A 13,668-nucleotide genomic window follows, 5' to 3' on the forward strand; every position below is an offset into this window, starting at 1 on the left:
GGTCGAGTTTGTTGCCTGTTGTACGATACTTCTGCGAGAGCTCTGCTCGGTTCATTAGCTAGTGAAGCGTAGCTTAAATTTGTTCTCTTTGTCGTCTTGTGGGGACAAAATACAACTTTACTTAACACCTTTGAGTAGGTGATGCACATCAGACCGGATCTCAGGAAATGAAATACGAGAAAATGTTTGAAAATCCACCACAGGCTAACAAACAAGCATCTTGAGGATGAATACAAAATTGAAACTGTAAGAATATTATCCCCCCCAAAAAATCTTATTTGTGGATGAAGTAAGAAATAATGTCAATTATTCATCATCTGAGTAAAGAAAAAAGCATTATGTCCTCTAGCAGAAATGTTCAAATAATATATATATATATATATATATATATATATATATATATATATATATATATATATATATATATATTTTTATATATATGTATATATATATATATATATATATAATATATATATATATATATATATATATATGATATATCTGGTATATGTACATATCTATGTACATGTATATATATATATATATATATAATATATATATATATATATATATAATATATATATATATATATGTATGTATGTATATGTATATGTTATGTGTGGTTTCAAGGGAAGGTACTAAAATGTGAATGACGCGACATTTAACTTAAGTAGCCTTTATTCATTAAAACAACTCCAAGAAGGGAAAACGAGCCTCTGGTGAAGACCCACAACCTTTATCCTTTATTCAGTTAAAATGAAGATAAGGTGAATCTGGAAACAGCATATTCGACTGCTAATGTTATGGCACTGAACACATATCCACCAGCGAGTAACGTAAACATTCCCTGTGAACAGAAAAATAAGATTAATAGGATTAATAAAGGAGCATAATAGTATCAAAATATAATGAATGTAACAGATAAATTCTGAGATATTTTTACGTAATAGCCATGTGGTATGGAGATACGTGTGGGAAAAGGAAATAAAAAAAGGAATACTAGGAAAAGGCAATATAAAATGGAATATTAGGAAAATTAAATAAAAAAGGGAATATTGGAAGCTGGGGAGAGTTCAGGGAAAAAATGCCGATGTACATGACAGAGTATGAAAGACATGAAAGAAAGCCATGTGGTAAGGAGATACGAGTTCGGAAAAGGAAATAAAAAAAGAGAAGATTAGAAGAAACTGACTGAATCTGGGGAGATTTAAGGGAAAAAATACCGATATATAGGACACACCAGAGAAGAGTAAAAAATAGAGGTTCTAAGATATCTAGGAAAACGTACTGACGAAGAACATATAAATAGGATTTTGAATCCACTAAAGAAGATTTGCCTTAGTAAAAGAAAACTGCTGTGAATCGAAGCTTCATAGAAATGTTAATTTTTGCTCTTCAATTAGGTTTTACATGCTGAAAAGCGTGATGAATCCTATTTCTACGGCTACTCTATGAGCAAGAGCCCGTGCTGGCGTAAGGCCAGCTTAATCTCAAACGACAACAACAGAATGCTATTGCAACTTAGTGATAAAAAAAACATTTACTGAAATTTAAAAAATGAATTAATTACTTAAACACTTAGAAATTTGAGGTAAAAAAAAAATATTGGAAATTTTCATTTTAATTTCAATTCGGGCTTCAGTTACAGAGATTATCTTTACTTTTTGTATTTTCTTTGAATTACAGAGAAACCATGAAAATATGTGGGCATTGGCTATGAGGTTCAGATAATTATTAAAAGATCAAGACTATTCGTCAATTTAGATTTCATTAAGAATATTTGCACGAAACAGTTATTCACCAAAACTCAACTTGAATCGGTAGTGACCATCGATACTATGAAATTAGTGTTATAGTGAAATTAGGATAAATTCCGGTCAGAAATTACTTCATAGTTCGCGTAGAGACAGCAGTATTGCTTTTCGTTGTCCATACGCAGCGGTGAGTTCAAGTTGAATATTTTATTAAGAGATCGGGAATATTATCCTTGGTTAAAAAATCGTTGAATTTACTCTACTCTTCGGGTAAGGAAAAATAGGTAGGTTAGATTCATTATCATCTTCATTATATCATTTTGCATAACGGACTGGATTATATCATTTTGCATAATTGAATATTCGATTGGATCAACAGTAACTGTTCTTAAAAAAAAAGATCAACAGTAACTGTTCTTTAAAAAAAAGATCAACAGTAACTGTTCTTGAAGAGAGAGAGAGAGAGAGAGAGAGAGAGAGAGAGAGAAGCTAAAAAGTGCTCCTGAGTTTCTTTGACGCCACCAATGTTCTCTTTACACCGTATAATCAAGGCCACATAAAATAGATCGATCTTTCAGTAGTCTCTGTATAATGCTGTATGAGCTGCGACCCATGAAACTTTAACCACGACCGGGTGGTGGCCAAGGACTATGTGGTTACTGCAGACATCTTTAACCTTAGAAAAAAAAAAAAACTACTGAGGCTATAGGGCTGCAATTTGGTATATTTGATGACTGGGCGTGGATGATCAGCAAGCCAGTTTGCAGCCTCGGTAGTTTTTAAGATGTGAGAGCGGAAAAAAAAAAAAAAGTGCGGAAAAGAGTGCGGACAGAAATAAGTGCCGAAAAAAAGTGCGGACAGAAAAAAAGTGCCGAAAAAAGTGCGGACAGAAAAAATTGCCGAAAAAAGTGCGGACAGAAAAAAGTGCGGGTAGAAAAAAACTGAGGACTGACAGACAAAACCGGTACAATAGTTTTCTTTTGCAGAAAACTAAAAAAGGCAGCCCATTCATACTTTAATACAAAATAAAAATGCTTGAATTTATCCTAATTTGCGAATGCATTTGTCGGATTTGTTTGGCTTTTTATTTTTTGCGTATTTCTTATACCTTATTATTATTTCATAGCATTGGAAAGTATTACTTGCTTTCTTATACAATTTCTGGTGACGAAAAACCTTTATTTCCCAGTAAGTAAATAGTATATATGGCGATATTATTTGGTATACCAGAACGTTCCTCAGTGTGCTTTTATTCCTATGCGGGAAAACTACAGCTCACATAATCTCCTCACTACACAAGGCCCTAACCACATATAATCTCTTTACCACACAAGGCCCTAAACACATATAATCTCTTTACCACACAAGGTTCTAACCACATATAATCTCTTTACCACACAAGGCCCTAACCACATATAATCTCTTTACCACACAAGGCCTTAACCACATATAATCTCTTTACCACACGAGGCTCTAACCACATATAATCTCTTTACCACACGAGGCCCTAACCACATATAATCTCTTTACCAAACGAGGCTCTAACCACATATAATCTCTTTACCACACGAGGTTCTAACCATATAACCTACCACACAAGGCCCTAACACTTATAACCTTTTTACACAAGCCTCTAACCACTTATAATCTCTTTACCACACGAGGTTCTAACCACATATAATCTCTTTACCACACAAGGCCCTAACCACTTATAATCTCTTTACCACACAAGGCCCTAACCACATATAATATCTTTACCACACGAGGCCCTAACCACATATAATCTCTTTACCACACGAGGCCCTAATCACATATAATCTCTTTACCACACAAGGCCTTAACCACATATAATCTCTTTACCACATGAGGCTCTAACCACATATAATCTCTTTATACCACACAAGGCCCTAACCACATGTAATCTCTTTATACTACACGAGGCCCTAACCACATATAATCTCTTACCACACGAGGCCCTAACCACATAATCTCTTACCACACAAGGCCCTAACCACATATAATCTCTTTACCACACGAGGACCCTAACCATATAATCTCTTTACCACACGAGGCCCTAACCACATATAATCTCTTTACCACACGAGGCCCTAACCACATATAATCTCTTTACCACACGAGGCCCTAACCACATATAATCTCTTTACCACACGAGGCCCTAACCACATATAATCTCTTTACCACACGAGGCCCTAACCACAATATAATCTCTTTACCACACGAGGCCCTAACCACAATATAATCTCTTTACCACACAAGGCCCTAACACATATAATCTCTTTACCACACGAGGCTCTAACCACATAATCACTTTACCACACGAGGCCCTAACCACATAATCTCTTTACCACACGAGGCCCTAACCACATATAATCTCTTTACGAAACGAGGCCCTAACCACATATAATCTCTTTACCACACGAAGGCCTAACCACATGGAATATCTTTATACTACACGAGGCCCTAACCACATATAATCTCTTTACCACACGAGGCCCTAACCACATATAATCTCTTTACCACACAAGGCCCTAACCACATATAATCTCTTTACCTCCACACGAGGCTCTTAAAAAAAAATCACATATAATCTCTTTACCACACGAGCCCTAACCACATATAATCTCTTTACCACACGAGCCCTAACCACATATATCTCTTTTTTTTTTTTTTTTTACCACACGAGGCCCTAACCACATATAATCTCTTTACCACACAAGGCCCCTAACCACAATTAATAATCTCTTTACCACACGAGGCCCTAACCACATATAATCTCTTTACCACACAAGGCCCTAACCACATATAATCTCTTTACCACACAAGGCCCTAACCACATATAATCTCTTTACCACACGAGGCCCTAACCACATATAAATCTCTTTACCACACGAGGCCCTAACCACATATAATCTCTTTACCACACGAGGCCCTAACCACATATAATCTCTTACCACACAAGGCCCTAACCACATATAATCTCTTACCACACGAGGCCCTAACCACATATAATCTCTTTACCACACAAGGCCCTAACCACATATAATCTCTTACCACACAAGGCCCTAACCACATATAATTTATTACCACACAAGGCCCTAACCACATATAATTTCTTACCACACAAGGCCCTAACCACATATAATCTCTTTACCACACGAGGCTCTAACCACAAATAGTCTCTTTACCACACGAGGCCCTAACCACATATAATCTCTTTACCACACAAGACAAGGCCCTAACCACATAGAATTGAAAGAGACGCAGATACATACCCAAAGATTGGATAAAGACAGAGCTGACATGACGACGATCTTAGTCGGGGCTTGGAGACAGGCCGTTGAATTAGGGACGGCGTCTTTCATCCACTGGGTGTACAGTCCGCTTTCCGTCACCGAGCTCATTCTGAAGCGTAGAAAGAAGGTATATGTGGTGATATTCCACTGATCCGAAGGGAATAGATAAGAGAAGGAAAAGGTAGAAATAAATGTATCTAAGTGATATCATTCTATATGTATTTAAGTGCTTGTGTTTAAATGCAGATAAAATTCTGTATATACCATTACAAGCTCAGTACAGTACGTAGATACAAGTGCGTCAGTCTGAATTTTTTTGCAAGTTACCCTGAGGCGGTGAAACAATACACGTAGATTTTAACAAACTCTGAAATATTAGAATAAAGCTGCTCTTGATACTGATTTTATTTTCATGAAAAAAAAGTAATTTGAGCGACTTGGCAATTCACACGTAATGAATAAATAATCATATATATATATATATATATATATATATATATATATATATATATATATATATATATATATATATATATATATATATATATATATATATATATATATATATATATATATAGTATATATATATATATATATATATATATATATATATATATATATATATATATATATATATATATATACATATATATATATATATATATATATATATATATATATATATATATAATATATATATATATATATATATATATATATATATCTATATATATATATGTATATATATATATATATATATATATATATATATATATATATATATATATATATATATATATGACCTTCAGTTAACTTGCATTACCATGAAACAATGATAATAATAGTTCAATATGTAATATACAGTAGATTAAAAGTACGTTTTTTCTTTTAGGTCCCCGTACCTTCTAGCAATCGCAGGTCCCAGAGGACTGTGTTTCTGAACAACCAGTCCAAACATAGAAGGAAGAAAGAGTTCTTTTGACAAGTAGAACAGACAGCTTCCTGCGTGGGGAAAAATATTATCAGTATTTAGAGGAACACTTTTTTTCTCGCTGACAAATAACAATGATTTTACAAATAACTATATGTATCCATATATCTCTGTAAGAATTGTGTTTGCTAAATGACACTAAGATGGAGAGCTCTTCTAAATATCTTGCTGAATTAGGTAAATGTTCTTTTAACATTTCTATTTTCCTAAACTCCTATTCAGATTTACAATTTCAGCTGAAATAGTCAGTAAATAATCTGACAATTTACATACTGATCATGGATACTAAGTAAGAAAATAGGAGATAATTACATCATGAAAATGCAGACAGATCTTACCTGCTGACTTTTTATTTCCCCCTCTACAAACCTTTAGATTATATGGTGAGTAGTACACATTTGCTAATGTATAGACATGTATACTTCCATACATATGAAATGATCTCAAGTGCCAACTGATCTATTTTAATATTCATATACGTAGAACCTTTAGATATGTGTATGAGTACACATTTGCTAATGTGTATACATGCATACTTCTATACATATGAAATGATCTTAAGTGCCAACTGATCTATTTCGATATTCATATACTCATATACTTAGACTTAAGAGTAAAGTACCACACACACCACTGACCCCTCTTAGTGAAATCTTCAGCCAGAAGCATCTGTAGGCCCAAGTCCTCAATGATGAGGACGTGACGGCTACTCCTGCTGACCTGCTCCATTGCCTGCGTGTATTCGGACGATTTCACGTACGATATCCGACCTTTACCGAGAGATTCGGCCACTTCGCGGTAGATGCCTGATTCAGCATTCTGCGAATAGTGAAAGGGTATTTTACTGATTGGCACGTGTATCGTTTTTAACGTTTGCAAGGTCGTATATCTCGGCAACGAAGTGAGAAGGATTTTATGATGCTGATGCCGATAGCTTGTATATGTCCATTTCTCAGAGGGATTTCTGGTTGGACAGTTACGGAAGCTTGACCGAAATTTATATTCAAGTCTCGTAATATATGATTATTTTGAATATATCTCTTTTTTGGGAGATAAAGATTTTGGTGCTCTATCTCTTCCGAGCTCTCGACGATATTGTCAAAAGATAGTCTAGGTCTAAAAGGACACGAAGCGCCTCAGTGGCGTGATCGGTATGGTCTTGGCCTGCTACCTCGGTGGCTGCGAGTTCGATTCTCGGGCATTCCATTGTGAGGTGAGATATGTGTCTATCTGGTGATAGAAGTTCACTCTTGACGTGGTTCGGAAGTCACGTAAAGCCGTTGGTCCCATTGCTTAATAACCATTGGTTCCATGCAACGTACAAACACCATATAAGCAAAACAAATAAAAGGGAGGAATCAACTATAGAGTTTTTCACAAAACCTGTGGATGCAAAGGATAGACTTTTCACTTCTATATAAGACAGGTAAAAAGAAGGTCTAATAAGAAAGAACATTGTGGGTTTAAACCAAGACGATTAGCATAGGCACCAAGAGTGTCTTATGAAACAGATGTGAACATTTTGTTACAAAAAACAGAAACCTGTATATGGGCTGAAGACCAGGCCTACTTACGTACGTGCTCAAGGTAATGCATTGTGTACAAGATCTACTAGGTCTGATGGCTATTAATACAAGACGAAAGATGTATTATTGTAAATGCATTCACCTTGAAATGTCTTTCATGGATCTATAACGGCACAACTCACCATGAAAACCTGAACATAAGCCGTACCCCCTTCCCAGAGCATCGTGATGGACGAGTCGTCCAGAACTGCCCTCAGCGACTGGTACGGCTGGGGCACGTACCGTACAGCCAGCAACGACATGAGGTTCCCGCTGTAGCTCTTACTGAGCACGAGGATGGTGACTATCCATGCTGCTAAAAGGACGCGGTCCCAGGATTCTACAGGTCTCGAAATATTCATGTCTGTAGGAAATTAAGTGGTCAGAAAAATACAGTTTTTTCATTGTGTAACTGTAATTCGTGTTATGTTTAGTTATAGTTTAGTTTTATGGTCATAGTAGCCTTTGTTCGTTGAAATGTCTATGCTACGAGATTTTTTTGCTTCACCTGTCCAGTAAAAAACCAAAATTTAGAGTAACACTGCGAATCTGTTTTATATTACGTCCAAATCCTTATTAAACAATTTATTAATTGACTTTTTTGTTTATATAAGTCTACTGCAAGTTAAAAACTTTTAAACAGCGATTAAAAAAAATAACTACTATTTTTGCATCATGTTCAACAAAAGTAATGTGTAAAATACTTATTGTAAACAAAAGGTAATACAGGGTGTTCATAAAGTCCCAGTACCATTCTAAACAATAAATACTTGTAACGGTACTGGGACTTTATGAACACCCTATAAATGGGAAAGAATTTATCCAAATTACAGATTTAAAGGGGAAAAAGTATTAATTTCGACCTACATATACATTCGGCATACATTCCTCCAAATGAACTCTATCCAGGCAAATATGATGTGAATTATAAAGCAAAGTAGAGAAGAAGTAATGTACAGTTTCATTTTCCGGAAATTTTTTTTCTTTTGTGATGTTGAGGTTACAACAAAAATATTTGACAATTCAAAAACGGGTTTATAACCATGATGTACTTAAGTAAAACCGAAGACAAGGATAATTACCTGTAACCAAGAAATAAAGATTCATATAAACATTATATGAGTATAAACGTAAGTCTCCTTCTCATTCCTCATAGATTGAACTAGGGCAGTAAATCCTACGTGAGAGTTCAGAATCTACATATATTAACTCTCATACATAAAAGACATCTGTTGATATCTCGAAAGATAATACCTTTTCATTTTCCAGTGACATGGTATATATGATTTAAAGCAATATGAATTCAAAATGTCAAGATTAGTACAAGACAGGAGCAAGCCACTATGCCTTCAAGCAATGCTTGGGATGAGAGATCTTGATTTTATTTATTTTTAATTATTTTTTTAAAATAAACGCGTCACTAACCTTGCTGTAACAGAATTCGGAAGATATCCATCAACGAACTTTTACAAGACAGGAGCAAGCACTATGCCTTCAAGCAATGCTTGGGATGAGAGATCTTGATTTTATTTATTTTTAATTAATTTTTTAAAATAAACGCGCCACTAACCTTGCTGTAACAGAATCCGGAAGATGTCCATCAACGAACTCTTCGTCAGATTCCGCGACGTTTCGGCCAAGGTGAAAATCATCGTCAGGAGGATCACGAACGCCATGGAGAGGAAAGTGGCGCCCCAAACGTCTGGTGCCAAAGGAAGCGCGAATCCCCACGGGTCGACCTCCGTCGCTCCTCGCTTGGCGGTGATGCGAATGTTGTCTCCGACCAGCGGAAGGGCGTAATCCGTACGTGCGCGCGTGTAGGTTAGGAAAAAAACAAAAGGGGCCCGAGGGGGCGGGAAGTCGACTTCCTGAAGGTCGCAATGAAGGATGAAATGGTATTTTGCCTAAAAATCTCTCTCTCTCTCTCTCTCTCTCTCTCTCTCTCTCTCTCTCGCGTGTGTGTTTTAAATTAAACATTTCCTCCTTTGAAGGGTAAAGTGATTAAACAAATTCTGCTCTCTCTCTCTCAAATAAAGGGAAGTTTAGAAACTGACGATTGAAACAAGTTTCCCATATGTCTCCTGATCGTTAACTTGCAGTGATTTCTTGGTAGTGAGATAAAAAAAAAAAAGGCTGGTTTGTCGATTACACACACACACAAACACACAAAAAATAATAATTAAAATTCTTGCCTTAGAAAGTGGACCAACTAACCTTTCTGAAAACCATGCCCACCATCCCAATCCACGACCCGTTCGGCTGTAGATATCCCCAAGCTCTGTCAGGAGGCCTCACTAGAGTATATCTTGAGAAATGAAAAAAAAACCGGAGGTGGTAAATTAGTAAGCTCACAGTGTCACTAAATTTAGTTCTGAGTTTATCATTTTATGGTTTATAATTCTCCCTTATTGGTTATTAGTACTAAAATATTAAAGTATATGTTTTGCCTTGTTAACAGAATTTTTCTTTATTTCTTTTGTCAGGAAATGATTTTTTTTATAAGGGGTCAAGATTCTACTCCCCTTTTATACGAAGAAATAATAATGCCCATTGGTGGCGCTTGATGCTAAGATCTAGATGAGAGAGAGAGAGAGATGAGAGAGAGAGAGACGAGAGAGAGAGAGAGAGAGTAAGAGGGTAAGAGAGTGGTCGGTGGCGTTTCAGTAATATACTTGTATACATTAATTTCCAATTTATAAAAAATTACGCCCACCCGTAATAAAGGAAGTGATCAAGGGAGAGAATCTTAGCAAAAAAGCTGATGCTGTAAAATCTACGTGCCAGAGTTTGATTATATAAAATAAAATAAAAACTTAGATTAAAAATAAAGCACACACAACTAATAACTGAAAGTTCATGAAAATCATTTCCTCTAGATAAATATCGTTCGCTTATTTTTATCTATAGCTTTGTCGTCAAAAATTAAACGTCACCAAATATGCAAACATGATATAGCATAAATAATCTCCTGGTGCAACGCATTCATTTCGTTACCGTATAATTCTAAGTCATTATCTGAGTGAACTAGTCATCATAAGCTGACATTCTGTTGCGTCACGTACGAGAAATTGATGCTATTTCCCAGAATCTCGACGAAGTTTCCCAAAGGGCCAATGAAGATGTGAGGAGGTCCGTCTCTTCCGTAGGGAAATTCTGTCACCTTCATGTGGGGAGGGAAATCGTCTCCAGCTACGATTAGGTGTCCGGCATCGATCAACCTGGATCAACGTGAATTAGATGTTTGAATTAATGAAAAAAATTTCTATCGTTATCAAAGAAGAAAGCTGATTATTAGTGCGGTTTCCTTCAAGGACAAATTTAAATGAACCCTGGTTTTCTTTTCTTCTTCCGCTTCTGAAAGCTATAAATAAACCTCATATCCCAACCCCTTTCCACCACCCCCAAAATACAGGGTGTCCATAAAGTCCCAGTACTATTTTGGGCAATAAATATTCGTAATGTTACTGGGACTTTATGGACACCCTGTAAATGTGTCCCATCACCCAGAAAATACAGGGTGTCCATAAAGTCCCAGTACCATTCTGGCAATAAATACTTATAGTGGTACTGGGACTTTATGGACACCCTGTAAATCTGTCACAGGTCTGAAAATATAAATGTAATGTTAACTGGTGTGGTATGACTTTTCTCTTGAAAGAGAGCAGACGCACCAGAACATTTGAATAATAGCGGATAAGATGAATAAATGGAAAAAGAATGCCAAAATAGTAGTCTCTCTCATATCATCGGACTGAAGATTTTATAGGGCTGACAAAAGAGATACGTTGACTTTAACCTTCTTGGAGCTATTGGACTGAATTACCTTGCAACCAGGGCGTGCTTTCATAAGTGTTTTATTGCTACGATTAAAACATTTTCTTAGAATAACAAAATGTGCATTTACAGATAAGAAATGGTTAAACAGTCGACAGTCCTTACCTATCAAATTTATCAGGAAATAAAGAGAGATCTGAAGAATGAAGAAGACCGTACTTGGCTGTCCACGAAGCAAGCTCTACCATTCGTTGAGTGTACGGCAGGTAAGTGTAAATGCTGCACCTGTGTACGATACAAGCAGTTGTGTGTCAATGTTCGATGGAAGAATCAAGACTTCAAACGAAATCGGGTCTTTATGATAATTCAAAAATGGAACTAGAATTTATTTGGAAAATTGGAAAATCAGTGTCAATGTTCGATGGAAGAGGCAAGACTTCAACAAACGAAATCGGGTCTTTGTGATACTTCAAAAATGAAACTAGAATTTATTTGGAAAATTGGAAAATTAGAAGGAAAATATTTATAGCATGTTATTGCATTTCGAAAGTGAGAAAATAAGTCATTATTTATATTTTCGTCTCTGGAATACCTCCCGAAATTGAAATGCATTTGAAAAACTAGAACGAAAATATCTACTATATAGCACGTTACTGCATTTCAAAAATGAGAAAACAAATCATTATTTAGATTCTCGTCTCTGAAATACCTCTTAGATTTCTTATCCAGTGTTAACAGCATCCATTCATTCCCGAGAGATGGTTCCTGATTGGAGATAATTCCTCGGTTCGTAGATGAGTCACCAACAGAAGTTTGGTCGGCCAAATCATTATATTCCCCTCCGCTGATCGCTCGATGGTTGACGCCAGGAAGTTCTTGTCATCGCTCGCGATGGTTACCAACAAGCATCTCACCGTTTTGCGCATCTGCAGATTTTTAAAAAATAGGGCAGTTTGAAAGCCTTTAGTATTGTATATATACATATATATAGATATATATCTTATATATATATATATATATATATATATATATATATATATATATATATATATATATATATATATATACTAGATATATATATATATAGTATATATATATATATAAATTATATATATATATAAATATATATATATATATATAATATATATATATATATATGTATATATATATATATATATATATATATATATATAGTATATATATATATATATATATTATAATATATATTATATATTATATATAATTAAATATATATGTATATATATATATATATATATATATATATATATATATATATATATAATATATATATATATATATACATATATATTTTGTATGTATATAGCATACATATAGTATATATATATATATATATTATATAATATATATATATATATATATATATATATATATATATATACATATATATATATATATATATATATATATATATATATATATAATATACATATATATATATATATATATTTTATATATATATATATGATATATATACTATATATATCTATATATATATATCATGTATATATATATATATATATATATATATATATATATAAATATATATATATATATGTTATGTATATAAGCATACATATATATATGTATATATATATATATATATATATATATATATATATATAAATTAATGAATTACAATAGTTCCTCGTTGGACGAGTGGTTTTCGCGCTCCGCTGCCAATCCGTGTCCGATGTTCGATTCTCGACTCGGCCAACGCGGAATCAGAGGAATTAATTTCTGGTGAAAGAAATTCATTTCTCGATATAATGTGGTTCGGATTCCACAATAAGCTGTAGGTCCCCTTTGCTTGGTGACCAATTGGTTCCTAGCCACGTAAAAATATCTAATCCTTCGGGCCGCCCTAGGAGAGCTGTTAATCAGCTCAGTGGTTTGGTAAAACTAAGATATACTTAACTTTTAATGAATTACAAATAACGAGGCTTGCTATAGTTTACATGAAGCTGGCTTTATGGTACCACGGGCTCTTGCTCAAAGGTGGTTAGTAAATGTGAAGTAAGACGCCTGGCGTGCATATATATATATATATATTATATATATATATATATATATATATATTATATATATATATGTATATATATATATATATATATATATATATATATATATATTAATATATATAAATATTATAACTTGGAGTTTATTAATTAAACACGGGATGCGAGACTGCATTTGATAAGGCTACCATGTGAAAACGTCTACGGTGTGAA

At 34.3% G+C, this 13,668-nt stretch overlaps 1 protein-coding gene across 1 annotated transcript; it reads right to left on the minus strand.

Annotated features, from left to right (window-relative positions):
* Positions 1 to 751: 751 nt before the first annotated feature.
* Positions 752 to 11,646, minus strand: LOC135210420 (probable glutamate receptor). Its single transcript, XM_064243320.1, has 9 exons — positions 11,564 to 11,646; positions 10,687 to 10,842; positions 9,839 to 9,929; positions 9,195 to 9,492; positions 7,768 to 7,988; positions 6,694 to 6,878; positions 5,971 to 6,066; positions 5,048 to 5,177; positions 752 to 847 (listed from the first exon to the last, which is right to left on the minus strand). Exons 1-9 carry the CDS (start codon positions 11,644 to 11,646, stop codon positions 752 to 754), a joined length of 1,356 nt encoding a protein of 451 aa, XP_064099390.1.
* Positions 11,647 to 13,668: the final 2,022 nt, after the last annotated feature.

This window comes from Macrobrachium nipponense, chromosome 39 (assembly GCF_015104395.2).
Source record: "Macrobrachium nipponense isolate FS-2020 chromosome 39, ASM1510439v2, whole genome shotgun sequence".
Taxonomy (NCBI): Eukaryota; Metazoa; Arthropoda; class Malacostraca; order Decapoda; family Palaemonidae; genus Macrobrachium; species Macrobrachium nipponense.